We start from the raw sequence: 23,221 nt of genomic DNA on the forward strand, positions 1-23,221 counted from the left end.
CCAAATCAAGTAAAAAAAAGGACGAAAAGCTGTTGCTCGAAGAGGAGGAATTGGACAAAGCCACAGCAAGGGTGGAACAAACCTTGCCGCAGCCCCCTAGTGCACCAAAACCGTCCAACATCACCAAGGTCAGTCCAAATTCGACTTTGTCGAGTTCTATTCCACTAAACGTGCCCTTTCCTAGCAGGTTTAGGCAATCAAAGAAGGAAGAGAATGAAAAGGACATTTTGGAAACCTTTAGGAAAGTTCAAGTCAACATTCCGCTCCTTGATGCAATCAAGCAAGTTCCTAAGTATGCCAAATTCTTAAAAGAGCTTTGCACAACCAGGAAGAGGATTTCAAACAAGGAGGTGGTCCAGGTAAGTGAGAATGTTTCTGCAATGTTACAAAGGAAACTACCACCTAAATGCAAAGATCTGGGTAGTTTTACAATTCCTTGTGTTATTGGCAATACGAAGTTTGAACATGCTATGTTAGACTTTGATAGGAGCATATTTGTGTGACTTAGTTAGCTTGTTCTTGTGCATTTGTGTTGTTATTTCTTAGTTAAAGTAGTATTTCAAGTCATTTTTGTGTGTTTGTAGGTCCAAAGGGTTAAAGTAGCAAGGAAGTGCATTTTGGTGCATTTTGGAGCAGTTTTGGGCACTAAATGGATAGCTTGTATATGGAGCAAGGTGGATGGACGAATTTGGAGTCAAAAGAGGCTACGACCATGCTACAAATCAGAAAAGGAAAGTTCCAGACAAAGAAGATAAGGAAAGAGCAAGAAATATGGAAACTTATCCTACCAACCTTATCTTATCCAAACCTTATCCTATCTTATCCTAACATAATCTTGTTCCACCTTAATCCTAGCTGCAAGTGGACCTAAAAAAGTGATTTCTAGAAGCCTTATCTGACCCTAAAAGGGTGCCGCACCGTTCCCCCTTTGATCTCTTCTAGAAAACCCAAAATCAGCCACAAAACACCTAGTTTCTAGAAGGCCCAATTTTGGACGAATTTCCTAAACCTTTTCCCTTATGGATTCTGATTTATTAGGCCTTATTCCTTGTGGATTTGGGTTATACAAATCCTTTTCTGAAATTAATTGGGCCAAACCCCCTCCTAAGTGGATTTAATGACTTGTGCCGAAACCTAGGGCCCTAATCCTTAAAAATCTGCTAAGTTGTAACCCTAATCTAATTAACCCTAGGGTTGGCCGAACTATATATTCATATTTTCAGCCACAAATTCGTAAGAACCCTCATGCCATTCAGAAAAACCCTTGCCGCAAGCCCTAGACACCATTCTCCCTCATTCATTCACTCCATTCATGTCCATACACAATCTGCGGCACCCCTTCACCCTAATCAGCCATCATTCGTCATCCTAAACAAGAATACACCATTCAAAATCCCCAAAACCACCACCCACATCTTGTGCCGCAGCAAGGAAGAAGGAGGAGAGCCCTAGACATGCATGCCATTCGACTTGGAGTTGCTGGAATGTTTTAGGTGTAATCTTTCTTGTGTTTTTCAATGTTTAAATTCAAGAATCTTTGCTTTGTGAGTATGAGGAACTAATCCCCTTTTGGCTAGGGGGAATTTCGAAACCATGGCTATATTTGCATTATGAATTGATTACTTCCAGTTGTGATTTCATGAATTGTGAATTCAATTAACTTATCCGTTTGAATTAAAACTTGTTTGTGTATGTGGGTTGAGAGTGCACACTTAATTTGCATGCATAAATCTGATGCTAGGATATAAGGAAGCTTCACCTAATCGTTGTGAACTTATATTCATAGGTAGTAAAGGTTGCTAGTCACAATCATGTTAAGTAAATTCTTGGCATAAGTATCATGCGCTTTCATAATTACGAACGCCTCGTCAACACTTATGATTTTCATAGAAATTAATGATCTTTGATTGTTTCTCTATTATGCGCTTTCATGTAGAGAACTTTTGAGGAATAATTTGATTGCAATGCGCTAATTCCATTCAATTCAATGACTTAAGGAAAATCTGAGGGTTAATTTAAGCGTACCTAATTAACTTGGGGTGTTGAGATTCATGGTTCATTGAAAAAGCAATTGGAGATTGTTTTGTATGCAAGTATGTCATGTGTAGAGAAAGACCTCCTAGCTAGCCCATCATCCATCTATTTCCACCAAATTCGTGCAAATCTGTCTAGTTCTAGTTTTTATTTTGTTTACTTTATTTTCGTCCAAAACCATATCCCCCTTTATTTTAGAGTGTCTAAATAGTGAGAATCTGTTTTAGATTGTGTTTTCAAGTGACTTGAGTAAAGTTAGAACCAAAATTCGCCCAAAATTGTGTTTAGAGTCAAATCTACCCAGTTTGTGTTTTTAGGCAGTTTTGAGTGTTTTTAGCTTATTTTGAGTCTTGTGAACTTGTTTTGAGTCTTTTAAGTTTAGTTAAGTGTTTTAAAGCTTAGTTTTATCTATTTGAGTCAGTTTAGAGTGTTTAGCAATCCCTCCTAATCCCCGGTTTAAGAACGATCCATACTTACATATATACTACAATTGTCAAAAGAGGGTTTAATTTGTGTGTTAAGTTAATTTTCGTATCAGACTTAGGAGCTTCAATTAATGTCATGCCTTACTCAATTTATGCATCTTTGAACTTAGGAGAGCTTAAAAATGATGTTGTGATTATTCAATTGGCCGATCGTTCTAATGCATATCCAAAAGGAGTTTTGGAAGATGTTTTGGTGCAGGTTAACAATTCGATCTTCCCAGCGGACTTTTATGTGCTTGACATGGAAGATTCGGCCCATTCTACCCCATTGCCGATCCTCCTTGGGAGACCTTTCATGAAAACGGCCCGCACCAAGATAGATGTGTTCAAGGGGACATTAACAATGGAATTTGATGGGGATGTTATTGATTTCAATCTTTCTGAAACTATAAAATATCCTAAAGATGATCATTTTTGTTTTTCTATTGATATATTTGATTCATTGGCGCATGACTATCTTGACTCCTTGGAGAGGGATCCCCTTGAAACGACCATCACCAAAGGCATGGGACTCAATAACCAAGGGACAGGAAAGGATAAAACCCACGGCATGCAAGAGGAATTCCTTGCCGTGCCTACATGTGAAGATGAGGCCGAGATGGTTGCTGCCCTTGAGTCATTGCCACAACACTTTGGTAAGCCTCCAAACCCAATTCCAATTCCTGTTTCTACTAACAAGTTGTTACCTTCAGTGATTCAGGCACCCATTCTTGAGCTTAAACCATTGCCGGATCATTTGAAGTATGTCTATTTAGGAGAAAATGAGACATTGCCCGTCATAGTTTCCTCATCCCTCATGGGAATGGAGGAGGAGAAATTGATTCGGGTGTTGAAAGAGCACAAAACGGCCATTGGATGGACCTTGGCCGACATCAAGGGTATTAGTCCTACAACTTGCATGCATCACATACTTCTAGAGGAGGGGGCTAAACTAACTAGAGAGGCTCAACGTTGGCTCAACCCTCCAATGATGGAAGTTGTGAAAAAGGAGATTATCAAGCTTCTTGATTGTGGAGTGATATATCCTATCTCGGATAGCCGTTGGGTTTCACCGGTTCACGTCGTGCCAAAGAAATCCGGAGTGACTATGGTGAAGAATGCCGAGAATGAGCTTGTGCCAACCCGTATCCAAACAGATTGGAGAGTGTGCATTGACTATAGGAAGCTCAACGCCACCACAAGGAAAGATCACTTCCCTTTGCCATTCATTGATCAAATGCTTGAAAGGTTAGTCGGGCATTCTTTTTATTGTTTTCTTGATGGTTATTCGGGATATAATCAAATTGTTATAGCTCCAGATGATCAAGAAAAGACTACTTTTACTTGTCCATTTGGTGTTGGAAATGTGCCCTAAAACCAATCATATGATGATACTTTACGGACATTTCAAACTAATGTAGTTTAAATGTAAAGGGCAAAGATTATTGTTTGAGCCGTCTCATATAAATGTTATATGCTTAAACGATAAGTCCAAGGAATATGTGATTGGAAGAATGCGATCTAAAGAAGTTAGATTCATGAGACCATTCTTTCGTTGACACATCCTAAACGTTCCTGATCATAGGATTGTCAATTGGGCATTGACAGTCCGTTAAGATCAGTACGTGCTATGTCTTCTCTCAGGGAGAGTGACTAGTCTCGAGTCATTGGTGTGTGTGACATCAAGACAAGTACGTAGGTGCTCAATAGAGAATGAGTTCACTGAACACGATCAACGAAGAGTTCTCATATTCATGTCACATGAGAACTCATGGTTGGGATAATGCAAATTAGTCTTTTGACCTGAGGCATCACAGTTGTCTTGTGGTTAGGTCCTTAATCTTTGATTATGTCAAAGTCACTCCATCAGGAGGGTGTCCATGGCATCGTTGGGGTTAAGCCACTTAGCCATGGAGGCAAGTGAATGCGCAACAAGGGATCTCTAACCTTCAAACTGTTTGAGGGAGAATACTCTATGATATGATTAAGAATCTTTGGCCAAAGTATGAATGAGATTTAGGAATGTGTTCCAAATCACATTCAAGGTAATCATATAAGCACAAGACTCACATTGGATAGTAGACATGAATAAACTATCAAACCAAACAATGTGGTCAAGAGTATTGTATTAGAGAAAGACCGTATTGCATTTGTAATCCTAAAACTGAATAGGTTCTCCACCTCTTCTGATTAGCTTGGGTAACCATGACATGCTGCTAGGCGTCAACCATGGTTTGTGGAAGCCCTAAAAGTGTATTATCACTAACGGGAGAATTGAAAGTAAGTTTCAATTCACAATCGATTAGAAAGAGTTTTAATCGCCCAAGTTTCAATTCACAATCGATTAGAAAGAGTTTTAATCGCCCACTGCCTCGCTAAAAGGAACCTAATGGATCGTTCACCGAGTAAGGTGGAGTTTGAAGAAACAACGGAGATGAGTAAGAATAATTAAATGGTTTAATTATTTATCTAAGGCTAGGATTAATTAATATGTTAATTAATCAAACGAATAAGTTCGTTAAAGACCTCGGGTTAGCTTTGGGCCGCAAGGCCCAATGGGATTTGAATGTCAAGCCCATTAACTCAAGTTGTATGACAACTTGAATAAACAAAGGGCTTGAAAGCCCAATAAACCTTATAGGCCGGCCATGTTAGAAGAATAGGGCTTTTGGTCCATTAGGTCACTTATTTGAAGGGACTATATAAAGGACTTTATAGCCTAAAATTCATTAAGGGTTGTTTTTGGGGAAAGGATGAGAACACAAGCTCTCCTTTCTCTCTAAAATTTCGGCCACCTTGGAGGGATCATCTAGTAATCAAACTCCTCCAGGGTCACTCATTTCTTCTTCATTATGCCTTGGTGATGAATCATTAGAGGTTCTCAATTTTGGGAACTTGGAGAAACCTTTTCATCCATCCAAATCCATGGATCTAAGATGCAAGGAATGAAGGCCCTCTCTTTGGGTGATTAGCCTTTGCTTATGCAAAGAGGAATCTACAAAGGTATTGATTTCTCAACTCACTTTGTTTTGAGTTGAGTCTTGGTTCACCTATCTACTAGGCTTTGAAGTTCATGGGTTAAGTTTTGTTTTTGAGTGCATATAAACATGATTCCGCCTTTTAATTGTTAATTGCATGTTGTTGATGTTGCTCAAATGAACTTGTTTTTCACAAATCTTCCTTCAAGTGGTATCAAGAGCCTAAGTCTAGTAGTTGGTGAATCCTTTTGGGTTTTGTAGTTCATAGTTTGTGATTTGAATGTTGTAATTGTTACAAGCTTTATTCTTGCTTCTTTGAATGTAAATTTTGTTAGAAAATTTGCCATCTCAAATGTTGTAGATGTAGTTCATATGAGCATGAATTTTGGAGCTAAAATTTGATGCCATGTTTTATGGGGAAATTCGGCCAAATCCAAAGGGTGGATTTTTGGGTTCTTGTTTGACTTGTTAAAAGTGTTTTAAAGTGACTTTTGGAACCCCTATGTACCCTAGTATGGTTGTATGATATTTCCCTTAAGTTTGAGTGGTTTTGGTATGTTTTTGGGTGAAGAATGTTCATGGAGCTCTTATGGGTTTTCATGAATGTTCTTCATTGTTCTTGATATGTTCTTGCCAAGAACAAAAGGTTTGGTGTTTTGATTCAAAGTTTTGATTTATTTCATAAAGTTTTTGTTTTGAAATATTTCTTATGTTTAAATATATTAGATATTTATTTTGAAAAATTAAAGAAATTTTAGTGGGTTGGTGTGTAATGATTTATTCCATTTCACACACCCCACTTACAAAACTTTGAATTTTTTTTTTATACTTTGTTTCAAATGGCCGGCCACCCTACTCAATTAGGGTCTTTGTGGGGCTTTCATGCAATTACTTAAAGTTTTGATACTTTTGTGTATTTGTACTTTGACCCAAAAGTTTACGTTTTTACGTAAAGGTCCAAAATCACTAAAAGGACAAATTGTTTTGCTCCTTTAATGAAGTTTTAGCTTTTGTGGAATTTTTTTGGGTTCTAGTTGTAATTACATGAAGTAGTGGACTTTTGTGTTTTTACAAAGTGACTCCAAAAGTTTAAGTTTTGCAAAATGGCCCAAAAGTTGAGGTCATAGCATTTTGGCCCAAATTAGGTAGAGAACAAAATTGTTTTGTCTCTTTAAATGAGAATTGGATTTTCATTTCATTTAGCTCCATTTAAATCAATTCTATGGATACAAAAACCAAATGAAATTGTTGCATTCAAGTTTAATTAGTTAAAGCGTTAATTAATTAAAGAAAGGGTGATTATGAACCTAAGCCTACTATAATTGAGCTATGTGAAAGGCCGTTTCAAATTTGTTTGAACCATGGGAATGTGTAGATTAAATTTTGATTGTAATTTGATATGATCAATTGTTGTAAAAGAGCATAAGCTCTTCTTTACTTTAAAGTAATTTGATTTGATCAATTGTTGTAAAAGAGCATAAGCTCTTATTTACTTTGAAGTACTCCTTTCTTGTTTTATTCGATATGCATGAAATTGGAGTAGTTGGGTCCAACGCCCAATAAGACAACACGCCTTAATGTGATTAAACGCGTAACTAAAATCAATCACCATCCCTAGACCGAGATTCAACACTAGGCTTGTGTTGAATCGAATTAAAGGTTCATAGTCATCCTAAGGCCCTAAGGCAACTATATAGTCCATCAATGAATGCAAACCTTATGTTAGTAGTATCATATACTCTTGCTTTAAAAACCGTTTTAAAAGCTTAGTGGGAGTATTATATACAACTAAATCAATCAAATGGACCAATAGTTGTAATAGGACCAAAATTGTTTTAATTAGATTAAAATGAATATTTATGTGATGAGACCTCAAACCCTCAACCAAACCATTATTAAGTTGATAAGCGAGAGATGCTTTGAATATCTCTTCGTGGCCTTCCACCGTGGTATGCTCCAATCGTTTGTGACTTGTACACCAGCTTCACCCTATCATGGGGGAGTACAAAGTGCATGCTTACACTCAGGAGGAGTCTATACGCATATGATGAGGTGAGTGTAGGCAACGAGGATGGCCAACATCATATCATTGTGAGGCTATTCTTGAACCCCTTCATGAACTAAGCATGGTGGGAATAACTTAACTAAGTGCAATAGTGCCAACATCGTATCATCGTGAGGCAACATTCTCTAGAGGCCAAACAAGATGGGTAATTACAAACGTTGTAAATGAGTAAAGCGTTATTCTCTCATCATTATTTTTGCTAACCAACATCGTATCATCGTGAGGTGGGCTTGGTAATGGTGAGTCTCCCATACCCCGCTAAGAGTTCAACAAAACTCTCGAATTCCGATGAGGGATATGGAATTTGCCAAAAATAGTGGGTGGTGCTATTTGATTTAAAGACCCGAATCAAATGGCTTAAAATCAATCAATTTATATTCGTTATGTATTTGTTGACCAATATATTTGCAAACGCTATCCAAAACTTGACAAAGAAAAGCCGAATGCTTTAATTTCCGGACTTAGTTCTAGAGTCCCATAGATTGTCTTTAATGGCTTGTAGATGTAACTAAGTAGTCTCATCCTCACAATCTTCCTACTGATAATGTATCATTGGAAGAATATGTTAGATAAGTCTAACATGAGAAGGACAACACTTTTAATGTCATAATTCTTCAAATACAAATTGTTGTATGAAGAAATAAGAGTTGCTTTGAACAACCCTTAATCAACACAAACTTTAGTGCTTGTTTCTTTGTTACATAAACAAGGAACTTTTGAAGTAAGCACAAGGGCATGGACGCTTTATGTGCCATGATTCTTCACTTACAAATTGTTGTATGAAGAAATGAGAGTTGCCTTGAACAACTCTTGAAAGTTTGTTATTATGTTTAGAACATAATGGTTGGTTGACAAAAATAGTCCATTTATATGGACTTATGATGATTTTGAATCATTGAGTGTTGAAGTGTTAAACCACTTAATGAGACGGAAACTAGGCAAGGACTTCACCTTTGTGTCCCTATCCTAATGGTTCACTAAGTTTATTGTAAACTATATAGTGAATAATAACCGCACGCTCTCCAAATCGTTTGATGTGTATAACACATTTGAAATAAGTTTCAAGAGAGATAGTGGGAGTTTAGGGACCATGACTATTGTAGTCAAAAGGGAAGTCAAATGAAGAAGGCAAAATAACTCCAAGGGAACAAACTTTCTTTATGAAAGGATGGACATTGGAAGGGGTATTTGCAAGAAATGTCTTGCAAGTGTCAAGAACACACCTTTTGAAGGTGTTGTAAAATGTTCTTGAAAAGTTCATAACAGTTGGTTCTTCTACTTGAATGCATGATTCTGTATTAGTAACTATGTTTTACAATTGTTGTAAAAGTGTGCTAATAAGAAGTAGAAGATTAATGAGAGAAGAGAAAGTACTTCACATTCCAAACGTGAATCGAATATAGATCTCTGCGAAAGCGGATTGTACTTACTTCCTCATATGAACTACCAAAGAAATTGGAAAAACCAAAGATTGTCTTTACGTCCCAATTTTAAAGGAACATAATTCCGTCACAGTTGTAGAGATGGATGAATGTTTTGTTTGACAAAACATTGTTCTTTATTAATGAATGATTAGATTATGGTAATCTAATTAATTGTCTCTATAGTAGAGATGATGTGGTAGTGTTAACTGTTTAAGAATATAACGATGCTTAAAACCCAAAAGGTTGCAAGGGAGTGACTAATCCCAACTGAGTTGTGACACCTCTAAAACATAAATTACGAGTTGGTAATAGATGGATGCTTTGGATCGTTAGATCCGGATCCAATGCCTTCTTGTTAAAATTGTATAGAGGCGAAATGTTCGAATCTTTATTCTTTTGGAAAGAAGAAAGAATCACAAAGTTGTTGAGGTTAATTCACTTAGATGTTAGTGGCACTTGTCCACAACATAATACTACTCATGTTGTATGACATTCACCGAAGATCACTCTCGGTTGGACTATAGTTTATTTTGAATAAACACAAGTCCGAATACTTTGCAAAAGGTTTCAAAGAATTCAAGAAATGTAAGTAGATGAGTAAGACGTCTAAAGTATTTACCTCCTTAGATTTGATCCAAGGTAAAAGTAACACTTTAGATTAATTTCCTTGAAAAATATCAAGGAAAGTAGCATCGTAAGATAATGAATTACTCCATTAGGAGAAGAATGAACATGAATAAAATTTAGTTCGTTGGACATTGTCAATTACCCATATATATATGATATATACTTCTAAGACAACCTAGTTCCTATACCACAAGCTCCAAGGTAGTCCAGAAGGATTTATAAACCATCTCAGTTGAATGGTTTGGACATAATATGGGTTTCCGAAACCATTATTAAGATAGTCTTGATAATATATGTCTAAAACTATAAATCACAAGACAGGTTAGTTGTAGAGATCCATCCATCATGGATCTTAGCAAGCTAGTGGGAGCTATAAGCGTCTTATGAGAAAAGATCAATTGTTTGATTTCTCATAAAGATGTAAATGAATCTTTTGTTTACTAGGTTTACAAAAGATTAGTGGGAGTTGATCATATTCCTAAATTTGAATATATATACATGATATATATTAATTTTGAAAATGAAAGAAATTCTTCATCGTTAAAGTTATGACTTTAAACATTCTATAATGATAGAATGTATATGGGAGACATAGTCTATATACATGGGATGGAAATCTATAATGATAGATTTCAAGATATAATTGGATTATATCAATCCCTAAAATAGACAATGAGATGCTAGGAAGTTTCTCATATGATGATAAACTTCAATTAGAATGACAATTCTAGTGAGACTAGGAAGTTGTTCTTCTCAAAGGGAATGTACCCTTTGACTCCCAAAGAAATAATGCGTAAATAGAATCCTTTATGCATACGCAGAAAGGTGATTTATGTATTACATATTGTATGAAAACATTGATATAAGTTGTACCTAGAACGGTACAAGATGATATTAGTGCAAGCCCAGGATCAGAACCATGGCAACTGTCAAGTGAATCCTTAGGTATTTAAGAAATACTAAGGATGGATTCCTCAAGAATGAGGAAGAATTAGAGTAACGTAATGGAAGCGTAAATGTATTAGATTATGAATCTAATCCATCATAGAATATCTCTTCATTATCAATGAAGTGATAATGAGATATCTCTTTATTATGACTAAAGAGATATTTGGGTGGAAACGTTAAAAGTAAATGACTTTAATGTGTTCCATCATGTATGCAAAATATATTGCCATATAGAAGCTTACAACATTGTTGTTTGGATGGGAAAGTTCATTCATGAACTCTCCATTCGGTTCCAACCAGAAAGTGTATGACACTAATGGGGCGATAGCTCAAGCCAGGGAATCAAGGTCTCATCAAGGTCCGAACTCAAATGAGAGACTGAACCACATGATTGAGAATCATGTATAATGGTGACGTCGTTATTCTCAAGGTTGCTTCTATGGATAACATATAGATATCCATTGTTTAGGCCTACTACTCAGCCATTTATGAAATGAATTACAGAAGAGGTATCATCACTGATGAACAAGCTGATTGGCTCTAGTGCAAGTGGGAGATTGTTGGAAATGTGCCCTAAAACCAATCATATGATGATACTTTACGGACATTTCAAACTAATGTAGTTTAAATGTAAAGGGCAAAGATTATTGTTTGAGCCGTCTCATATAAATGTTATATGCTTAAACGATAAGTCCAAGGAATATGTGATTGGAAGAATGCGATCTAAAGAAGTTAGATTCATGAGACCATTCTTTCGTTGACACATCCTAAACGTTCCTGATCATAGGATTGTCAATTGGGCATTGACAGTCTGTTAAGATCAGTACGTGCTATGTCTTCTCTCAGGGAGAGTGACTAGTCTCGAGTCATTGGTGTGTGTGACATCAAGACAAGTACGTAGGTGCTCAATGGAGAATGAGTTCACTGAACACGATCAACGAAGAGTTCTCATATTCATGTCACATGAGAACTCATGGTTGGGATAATACAAATTAGTCTTTTGACCTGAGGCATCACAGTTGTCTTGTGGTTAGGTCCTTAATCTTTGATTATGTCAAAGTCACTCCATCAGGAGGGTGTCCATGGCATCGTTGGGGTTAAGCCACTTAGCCATGGAGGCAAGTGAATGCGCAACAAGGGATCTCTAACCTTCAAACTGTTTGAGGGAGAATACTCTATGATATGATTAAGAATCTTTGGCCAAAGTATGAATGAGATTTAGGAATGTGTTCCAAATCACATTCAAGGTAATCATATAAGCACAAGACTCACATTGGATAGTAGACATGAATAAACTATCAAACCAAACAATGTGGTCAAGAGTATTGTATTAGAGAAAGACCGTATTGCATTTGTAATCCTAAAACTGAATAGGTTCTCCACCTCTCCTGATTAGCTTGGGTAACCATGACATGCTGCTAGGCATCAACCATGGTTTGTGGAAGCCCTAAAAGTGTATTATCACTAACGGGAGAATTGAAAGTAAGTTTCAATTCACAATCGATTAGAAAGAGTTTTAATCGCCCACTGCCTCGCTAAAAGGAACCTAATGGATCGTTCACCGAGTAAGGTGGAGTTTGAAGAAACAACGGAGATGAGTAAGAATAATTAAATGGTTTAATTATTTATCTAAGGCTAGGATTAATTAATATGTTAATTAATCAAACGAATAAGTTCGTTAAAGACCTTGGGTTAGCTTTGGGCCGCAAGGCCCAATGGGATTTGAATGTCAAGCCCATTAACTCAAGTTGTATGACAACTTGAATAAACAAAGGGCTTGAAAGCCCAATAAACCCTATAGGCCGGCCATGTTAGAAGAATAGGGCTTTTGGTCCATTAGGTCACTTATTTGAAGGGACTATATAAAGGACTTTATAGCCTAAAATTCATTAAGGGTTGTTTTTGGGGAAAGGATGAGAACACAAGCTCTCCTTTCTCTCTAAAATTTCGGCCACCTTGGAGGGATCATCTAGCAATCAAACTCCTCCAAGGTCACTCATTTCTTCTTCATTATGCCTTGGTGATGAATCATTAGAGGTTCTCAATTTTGGGAACTTGGAGAAACCTTTTCATCCATCCAAATCCATGGATCTAAGATGCAAGGAATGAAGGCCCTCTCTTTGGGTGATTAGCCTTTGCTTATGCAAAGAGGAATCTACAAAGGTATTGATTTCTCAACTCACTTTGTTTTGAGTTGAGTCTTGGTTCACCTATCTACTAGGCTTTGAAGTTCATGGGTTAAGTTTTGTTTTTGAGTGCATATAAACATGATTCCGCCTTTTAATTGTTAATTGGATGTTGTTGATGTTGCTCAAATGAACTTGTTTTTCACAAATCTTCCTTCATTTGGTACGTTTGCTTATCGTCGAATGCCATTTGGTTTATGTAGTGCACCAGCCACCTTTCAAAGATGCATGGTAAGTATGTTTTTAGATTTTGTAGAGAAGATTATTGAAGTCTTCATGGATGATTTTAGCATGTTTGGTGATTTGTTTGATGATTGTTTAGATAATCTCACATTAATCTTGAAACGATGCATTGAAACTAACCTTGTTTTAAATTGGGAAAAATGTCATTTTATGGTAAAACAAGGAATAGTTTTAGGACATATTGTTTCGGCCAAGGGTATTGAAGTTGATAAATCAAAAATAGATCTTGTACGCTACTTACCCTCTCCTACTTCGGTTAGAGAGGTTCGTTCTTTTCTTGGACATGCAGGATTCTATAGGCGATTCATCAAAGACTTTTCTAAGATTTCCCAACCCCTATGCCGACTTCTCCAAAAGGATGTACCATTCAAGTTCGACGAGGAATGTGAGAAGGCCTTCAAACACCTAAAGGAGATGCTTACTTCGGCCCCTATCATAGTTCCACCAGATTGGAGCCTTCCTTTTGAGCTTATGTGTGATGCCTCAGATTATGCATTAGGAGCTATTTTAGGCCAAAGGAAGAACAAGTAGCCACATGTCATAGATTATGCATCTCGAACCTTGAATGATGCTCAATTGAACTACTCCACAACGGAAAAAGAACTTCTTGATGTGGTTTTTGCTTTAGATAAGTTTTGCTCTTATTTACTTGGTACTAAAGTTATAATCTACTCTGATCATGCAGCGTTGAAGTACTTACTTACGAAGGAGGCCAAACCAAGGCTTATTCGTTGGAAGCTTCTCCTTCAAGAGTTTGATATCAAAATCCGGGACAAGAAAGGAAGTGAAAACGTGGTGGCTAACCACTTGAGCCGTATGGTGCATGAGGAGGATGTCGTGCCTATCCCAGAGACATTCCCAGATGAGCAGTTGCTGTCCATAGAGGTAAGTGTGCCATGGTATGCCAATTTAGTGAACTATTTAGTGTCTAGACAAGTTCCAAGCAACCTAAACAAGCACCAACGTGATAAACTTAAAAAGGATGCACGTTTTTACGTGTGGGATGACCCATATTTGTGGAAAATTGCCTTGATCAGATTCTACGTAGGTGTGTGCATGAAACAGAGTTTAATTCAATTTTAACTTTCTGTCACACTTATGCATGTGGGGGTCATTTTGGCACTCAAAGAACAACACATAAAGTTTTAGAATGTGGATTTTATTGGCCTACTATATTTAAGGATGCTAGAACTTTTTGTGTGACTTGTGATCGTTGCCAAAGAACGGGCAATATAGGTGCCAAAGACCAAATGCCGCAACATCCCATCTTTTCTGTCAAAATCTTTGATGTTTGGGGCATTGATTTTATGGGTCCTTTTCCTTCATCTTATGGTTGTGTTTATATTTTACTTGCGATTGATTATGTTTCGAATTGGGTGCAAGCAAAAACCACCCGTACTAATGATTCCAAAGTGGTTGCAGAATTTGTGAAAACTAACATATTTGCAAGATTTGGAATGCTAAGGGTTCTTATAAGTGATAGAGGTTCTCACTTTTGTAATCGGACCCTAGAGGCATTGCTTAAGAAGTATAATGTCACGCATAAGGTTTCCATACCTTATCATCCTCAAACAAGTGGGCAAGCCGAGGTTTCTAATCGAGAAATCAAGCAGATTTTAGAGAAGACCGTTGGGCCAACTCGGAAGGATTGGAGCTTGCGTTTGAATGACGCATTGTGGGCATATCGTACCGCCTACAAAACACCAATTGGGATGTCCCCATTTCGGCTCATCTATGGGAAACCATGCCATCTTCCCGTTGAATTGGAGCACAAAGCACATTGGGTTGTAAAGACATTCAATATGGACATAGATGCCGTTGGAATTCATAGGAAGCTTCAATTAAATGAGCTTGAGGAGATAAGGAATGAGGCCTATGAGAACCCGCGCATTTACAAAGAGAAAACAAAGGCTTACCATGACAAGATGATTCGTAGCAAGACATTCTCAATAAGGCAGAAAGTGTTACTTTTCAATTCTCGCCTTCGTTTGTTTCCAGGTAAGTTACGTTCTAAATGGATAGGTGATTTTGTTATTACTAATGTCTTTCCTCATGGTGCAGTCCAAATTCAAAGTTTGAAGACGGGACATGAATTTAAAGTGAATGGACACCGTTTGAAGCCCTACTACGAGAATTTCGAGGTGCATACCGTGGAGGACATACCCTTCCATGCTGTGAGCCCTAGTGAAGATTAAAAGGAGGTATCGTCTGGCTGGAAGACGTTAAAGCAAGCGCTTCTTGGGACGCAACCCATATGTTCAAACGAGGAGACGATGGATGATAGGAGCATATTTAGGCGACTTAACTAGCTTATTCTTGTGCATTTGTGCTATTATTTCTTAGTTAATGTCGTATTACAACTCAATTTCATGTGTTTGTAGGTCCTATGGGTTAAAGTATCAAGAAAGGGCATTTTGGTGCATTTTGGAGCAATTTTGGACACTATGTGGAAAGCTTGCATATGGGCTAACATGGATGGACGAATTTGGACTTCAAGAGGCTTGAAATGTGATAAGAAGAGGAAGGAACTAAGCTAAGGACAAAGTGGATAAGGAAGTAGCTCAAAAGAGGAAACCCTATCCAAAACCTTATCCAACCTTATCCAACCTTATCCAACATTATCCAAAACATTATCCAAACCTTATCTCATCTTATCCTATCCAAACCTTATCATGTCTTAATCCTAATTGCAAGGGGACCTAAATGGATAATTCTAGAACCTATTTCTAGAAGCATCCTCTTCTAGAAGGCCCAAATCTGCCACAAAACCCATTCTTTCTAGAAACCCTACACAAGTGGCGCACCAAACCTTTCTCGAAGGCCTTGCCTTGCCTTGCAAGCCAAGCCACCCTTTCCCACACATTGTGCCGCACCTTCCTAGGCCTATTTCTCTTTGGATTCTGATTTCTAGGGCCTAATCCTTTTTGGATTTGGGTTACACAAGCCTAGTATGAAACTAATTGGGCCAAACCCCCTCCTAGGTGGATTTGATCACCTATGGCCCAATTCTAGGGCCCTAGTCCATAAAATCTGTTAAGCCTAACCCTAATCTACTTAACCCTAGGACTATATAAACATAAAATCAGCCAAAATTTCGTACCACCCCTTATGCTATACAGAAAACACCTTGCCGCAACACCCTAGCCTCCATTCTTCATCCTTCATCCACTCCATACACCTCCATACATAACCTGCCACACCCTACCACCATAATCAGCCATTATTCATCCTTCTAAACAAGAACACACCATTCACAACCCCCAAAACCACCACCCACACCAAGTGCCGCAGCAAGGAAGAAGGAGGAAAACCCTTAGACGTGCATGCCATTCGACTTGGAGTTGCTGGACGTTCTAGGTGTAATCTTTCTTGTGTTTTCAATGTTTAATTTCAAGAATTTTTGCTTTGCGAGTATGAGGAACTAATCCCCTTTTTGGCTAGGGGGAATTTCGAAACCATGGCTATATTTGCATGATGATTTGATTACGTTCAGTTGTGATTTCATGAATGATGAATTCAATTTACTTATTTGTTTGAATTAAAACTTGTTTATGTATATGAATTGAGGGTGCACACTTAATTTGCATGCATAAATTTGATGCTAGGGTATAAGGAAACTTCACCTAATCATTGGGAACTTATATTCATGAGTAGTTAAGGTTGTTAGTCACAATCATGTTAAGTAAATTCTTGGCATAAGTATCATGCGCTTTCATAGTTACGAATGCCTCGTCAACACTTATGATTTCCATAGAACCTAATGATCTTTGATTGTTTTTCTACTATGCGCTTTCATATAGAGAATTTTTGGGGAATAATTTGATTGCAATGCGCTAATTCCATTCAATTCAATGACCTAAGGGAAATCTGAGAGTTAATTTAAGCATACCTAATTAACTTGGGGTGTTGAGGTTCATAATTCATTGAATAAGCAACTGGAGATTATTTTGTATGCAAGTATGCCATGTGTGGAGAAAAACCTCCTAGGTAGCCCACTATCCACTTAATTCCACCAATTTCGTCCAAATCTGCATAGTTTAATTTCTTGTTTTGTTTGTTTGATTTTCGTCCAAAACCAAATCCCCAATTGTCTTAGAGTGTCTAATTGGTTCAAATATGTTTTAGATTGTGTTTTTAAGAGTTTTGAGTCAAGTTAGAACCAATTTTCGTCCAAATTTGTGTTTAGGCTCAAAATTGCCCAGTTTGTGTTTTTAGGCAGTTTTGAGTGTTTCTAGCTTATTTTGAGTCTTGTGAACTTGTTTTCAGTTTTTTGTTTAGTTGAGTTAAGTGTTTAAAGATTAGTTTTATTTATTTGACTCAGTTAAAAGTGTTTAGCAATCCCTCCTAATCCCCGGTGTAAGAACGATCCCTACTTATTTATATGCTACAATTGTCAAAAGAGGGTTAATTTGTGTGTTAAGTTAATTTTCACATCAAATTTTGGCACCGTTGCCGGGGATTAGCAACTTTGCTAATCCCTTGTTATTTCTTTTTAGTTATTTTTGTGGGTTATTTGTTTGTTATTGGTTTTAGTTTCTGACCTGTTTGTTTTCTTGTTTTAGGCACTAGTTTATGACTCGGAGTTCTCAACCGGTTCATGCGCATATCTTAGACTTTGACGACGATTTTGAGCGAGCCTAGAGAAGAAAGAAGAATCAACAAGAGCCTCAACCACCTCAACCTGCGCCCGAGCTTGAAGAGGACGAAACACAAGTGGAAGAGGAGGCCGCGGCAAGGATTTTTGAGGAAGAACAAGTTATGGCAGCCGACAACCGAACAATCAAGGAGCTTTCCGCTTCGGGATTGGATAATGCCATGCCTCTATGCATTCAATATCCAAGGGCAGCCCCCGACAAGACTGACGAGTTCGAACTCAAGTCCAGTTTATTGCACCATATTCCTAAGTTCCATGGGTTGTCCATGGAAGATCCTAATAAACACTTGAAGGAGTTCGAGGTTGTTTGCTCAAGTATGACCCCGGTGAATGTTGATGGGAACATTTTGAAGATGAAGGCTTTTCCCTTTTCTCTCTTGGAAAAGGCTAAAGATTGGTTGTATGAACTGGCCCCCGGAACTGTCACATCATGGGAGAGTATGAAGAGGGCGTTTTTGGAGAAGTTTTTCCCAACTTCTCGAGTCATTCTTTTGCGTAAAAGAATTAGTGGCATTCAGCAAAATCAATGTGAATCATTTCCAACTTATTGTGAACGTTTTAAAACCCTTGTTGCTTCATGTCCACAGCACCAAATGAAGGAGGAGTTTCTTCTTCAATATTTCTACGAAGGGCTTCTACTAATTGAATGTCAAATGCTAGATGCCTCAGCGGGTGGAGCTTTAGTGGACAAAACACCTATGGCCGCCAAGACTCTCATTGCGAACCGAGCTTTGAATGCTCAACAATACGAAGGCGTTGGCCAAAGAGACATGCCACGGCAGCAACAAGTTAATGAGGTAAGTGCTATTTCCGAACTTCAAAATCAAATGGCTAATCTTACTTCTCTTCTTTCGCAGGTGGTTGAAATACCAAAGGTACAAAATGTGGCTGTTTGTGGCGTGTGCTCCATGAATGGACATCTCACAGACAAGTGCCCTCAATTGATTGAGAATGGAGGGTGGGAATCTGCCAATGCCGTGGGTTATGGGAACCAAAACCAACCTAGGAGTGATCCTTTCTCTAACACATACAATCCCGGTTGGAGAGATCATCCAAATTTCAAATGGAGGGAGCCACAACAACCTCAACAATAAAGCACATTTAGGTATCAACCTCCAGGATTCTACGAAAGGCCGTATGCACCCACACAACCCCAAGCACAACCTGCCCAATCCAAATCAGGTTCGTCCATAGATAATGATCAAAATTTTCAATTACTAACTTCTATGGCGCAGGGAATGCAAAATAGGGATAAAAGGGTTGATGAATTAGAGAAGCAAGTAGGGCAGATTGCGGAGTTCATGGGCCAATTCAGAGAGCAAGGCAAGTTGCCTAGCTTGACCATCGTCAATCCAAAAGGAGGTTTTGAAACCGCTAAGGCTATCACCTTAAGATGTGGCAAACAAGTTGGAACGGCCTCACAACCCTCTAAATCAGCCCCAACGGAGGACGAAAAGTTGCAAGTGGAGGAGGAGGAGCAAGAGCAAGCCACGGCAAGGGTAGCACCACCCATGCCGCAGCCACCCAAACAACCCCATTCAGCTTCCAAGGGTAAGGAGGTTCCAAATTCGATTATTTCTAATGTTATTCCTCCAAATGCACCCTTTCCTCGTAGATTCATGCAATCGAAGAAGGAGGAAGCTGAGAAGGACATTTTGGAGACATTTAGAAAAGTCCAAGTCAATATACCACTTTTGGATGCAATTAAGCAAGTTCCAAGGTATGCCAAGTTTTTAAAAGAACTTTGCACTACTAGGAAGAGAATTTTGAACAAAGAGGTTGTAAAGGTAAGTGAAAATGTCTCAGCCATCTTACAACGTAAAATGCCCCCTAAATGCAAAGATCCGGGTAGTTTTACAAGTCCTTGTGTTATTGGCAATAATCGTTTTGAACATGCCATGCTAGACTTAGGTGCATCTATTAATGTCATGCCTTACTCAATTTATGCATCTATGAACCTAGGTGAGTTAAAAAATGATGGTGTGATTATTCAATTGGCCGATAGATCTAATGCCTATCCAAAGGGTGTTTTGGAAGATGTTTTAGTGCAGGTCAATCATTTAATATTTCCGACTGATTTTTATGTGCTTGAAATGGAAGACTCGGTTCATTCTCCACCCTTGCCACTCCTACTTGGAAGACCATTCATGAAAACAGCTCAAACAAAGATTGATGTGGCCAAGGGAGTATTAACAATGGAGTTTGGTGGTGACATAATTAAATTCAATGTTTATGACTCTATTAAGAAGCCTAATGATGTTCGTTCTTGTTTTGCTATTGATGTGCATAAGGATATAGGGCAGGAACAATCCACACGTATCAAGAAGGATGCATCAAGAACCACCATTGAAGAGGGAATTGGAGTGGTTGCCCTAAAACCACCAAATCTAGCCGAGAGTAGCCATAGTGACATTGTTGATAGGGCTGCCACTTTTGAGTCTCCATCACAATATGTTTGTAAGTCTCCAACCCCAAGTCCAATTCCCATTTCAACTAATAGGTTGTTACCTTCTTTGGTGCAGGTACCCAATCGATTTCAAGGTGGTGGGAGCTTTTACTTGGACTTTAGGAACCAAAACACCACAATCAGGGAGGATCACTATCCCCTTCCATTGATAGAGCCATACAATGAGAATTTTGAAGAGCATGTTGTGGATGATGTACCCCTCCATGCCGTGGGTACTAGTGAAGGTTAGCATGGCATATTCGTCCGGCTGGAAGACATTAAAGCAAGCGTTTCTTGGGAGGCAACCCATGCATTCAACAAGGAGAAGATGGAACTTCCACTCCAAACCCAGATTTGCGTTTCTAAACCCTTCTCTTTGCTGCTTTATTTTATCATGCTTAGTTGTTTGTTATTTGTTTGTTTTTGTGTGAGTCGTTGTGTGAAACATTGAGGACAATGTTTGATTTAAGTGTGGGGGGGGGGGTGTAAACAAGTGTTTTTATGCAAAATTCGTGGGATTCTATCACCTATCACTTCTAACGTTGTTTCTCACTGTTTTTAAGTGTTTTTAGTGCATTTTGAGCTGTTTTGGTGTGTTTTGAAGTAAAAATCCGAAAATTTGAAAAAAAATTGAAAAAAGTGTTTTGAAAAAGCCAAAAAGAGTTGTTTTTGTGTGTTTGTTTGTGTCTTAGGGTACCTTCCAACACAATGATGAGGATTTGGTTTTTAATGCATGACTGTTAAAGAGAGTTACAAACAATGATGGAAGTTTGATATGCTCCTGATAGGAGCATATTTATGCGACTTAGTTTGCTTGTTTTCGTGCATTTATGTTATTAATTCTTAGTTATTTTAGTTCTTTAAGCTTCTTTTGTGTGTTTTCAGGTTCATGAGACGTATTTGGCGAAATGATCAATTTTGGAGCCTTTTGGAGCACTTTTGGGCACAAATTGGATAACTTATGCTTGGAGCAAAAGGAATGGACGAAATTGAAGAGTTGATGTCGCAAGGATTCCTACTACGATGAGGATTCCAATTACGAGAAGGTTTCCAAATTGAAGGAGGTTTCCCACTCACATGAGGATTCCTAGTTGGACGAGGATTCCTAAACAAACAAGGATTCCTACTTGAAGTAGGAAAGTTAAGCCAAAGTTTCCTATTTTGGTTGACCTTTCCTAAATCAAGAACGCTCTAAGTTTTAGCACTTAAGATGGCTCCCGAGCACCCTTGGACAACAAACAAAGGTTCTTTGCAAACTTTCCCTTCCTTGCCGTGCAAAGAAGGTTGTTTCCCTTTCTTTGGGTAAACTTCCCTATTTTCCATATGTGTTAGGACCTTTCCCTAAGCTTGTGCCGCACCCTTCCCTTGTGTTTCCTGATTTCAAATTCTTATTTCCTAGTTTAATTCACTTTCCTAGTTCTAAAACTTTCCCTAAAGTCCTAATTTCTGATTTCTTGCAAGGAATTGACTTTTCCTTCCTTCTTTTGCACCAATTTCGTTTCTTACCTTAAATTCCCTTTCCTTACTGTGCAAGGGGTTTAATTTCTGATTCCTTGCAAGGCAAGGACATTCCTTATTTGTTTAAATTCGTGCATCCCCTTTTTCTGAAATTATTTGGACTTTATTCACCTACCTTTTCTATTTAGACTAGGAAATCTGAATCCAAACTTAATTACGTATGTTATTAACTTCCTAAAACACATATAATCAGCCTTTGGCCGAACCCTAGGGTATCATTCACCACAGAAATTCGTCCATACTCTCCCACACACATCCATTCATCCCAAAACATCATCAAACAGCCCAGAAACACAACCAGCCGCTCCACCTTCTTCCACCCTCTTTGCCGAGTTCTCCACCACCTTCCAACCATCAAACACTCATCCACACTCAACCTACAACCCTTGCCGTGCCTCTACACCCCCCAAAATCAATTCTACATCATCAAAACAGCCCAGAAATCATCCCATCCAATCTGCCGCAAGCAAGGGAAAGGAGACAGTTTCACGCAATTGTTTGGCTCTTCATTCTGAGTTGTTGAACAATTTTAGGTGTATTCTATCTTATATTTCAATGTCTAATTCATGTAATCTTTGTTTTGCTTTGAATATGATTGGCTAAATTCGTTTTCGCTAAGGGTGTATTCGAAACCATGATTATATATGTGAAATAAGTTGATTACTTCCAGTTATCGTTGCATAAGTCGTGAATACAATTTGCTTAACCGTTTGATTTAGAACTTATTCTTGTATGTTGATTGAGAGTGCACGCTTAATTTGCATGCTTGAATTTGGTGCTAGGATATAAGTTTGTTTCACCTAATCGTTATGAATTTATATTCACAAGTAGTGAAGGTCGCTAGTCACGATCATGTTAAGTAGATTCCTGGCAAGAGTATCATGCTTTTCATAGTTACAAATGCCTTGTCGATGCTTATGATTTCCAAAGAACGTAATGATTCTAACTTGTATCTTTATCATGCTGTTCATATAGAGAACTTGTTAGGAATAATTTGTTTGCGATGCATATTCATCCAATTCAATGATTCTAGGGAAATCTGAAGGTTAATTTAAGCGGACCTAATTAACTTGGAGTGTCGAGGTTCATAACTTATTGAATTGATAACTGGAAATTGATTTACGTTGCATATATTTCATGTGTGGAGAAGAACCCCTTAGCTATTCCATCATCCATTGGTTCCTCACAATTTGTTTTACAATCTGTTTTCTTTACAATCTGTCCTTTTAATTTAATTTCGTCCAAACACAATCCCCCCATACTTTGTTAAGTCTTAGTCATTATAATCTGTCCTATTTTTTGTTTTTAAGTATTTGGAGTCACAAACACCTTCAAATTCGTCCAAATCTGCCTAGTTTACATTATTGTTTTGTTTGTTTGATTTTCGTCCAAAACCAAATCCCCAATTGTCTTAGAGTGTCTAATCGGTTCAATTATGTATTAGATTGTGGTTTTAAGAGTTTTGAGTCAAGTTAGAACCAATTTTCGTCCAAGTTTGTGTTTAGGCTCAAAACTGCCCAGTTTGTGTTTTTAGGCAGTTTTGAGTGTTTTTAGCTTATTTTGAGTCTTGTGAACTTGTTTTGAGTTTTTTTTAAAGTGAATTAAGTGTTTTAAAGGTTAGTTTTATTTAATTG

The 23,221-nt window shown here is 37.9% G+C and overlaps 1 protein-coding gene across 1 annotated transcript in view; it reads left to right on the forward strand.

The window, feature by feature from the left end:
- Nucleotides 1-20,319, forward strand: part of LOC148691677 (uncharacterized) — an 80,559-nt gene extending 60,240 nt beyond the window's left edge. The window contains exons 3-4 of the mRNA XM_088683385.1: nt 19,535-19,922; nt 20,214-20,319. Coding sequence (XP_088539511.1) covers nt 19,535-19,922; nt 20,214-20,319 — 494 coding nt within the window. The remainder of the gene's footprint in view (nt 1-19,534; nt 19,923-20,213) is intronic.
- Nucleotides 20,320-23,221: the final 2,902 nt, after the last annotated feature.

The sequence above is a fragment of the Pyrus communis genome, chromosome 13, assembly GCF_041283825.1.
Source record: "Pyrus communis isolate YQ-2024b chromosome 13, ASM4128382v1, whole genome shotgun sequence".
In the NCBI taxonomy this organism is placed as follows: Eukaryota; Viridiplantae; Streptophyta; class Magnoliopsida; order Rosales; family Rosaceae; genus Pyrus; species Pyrus communis.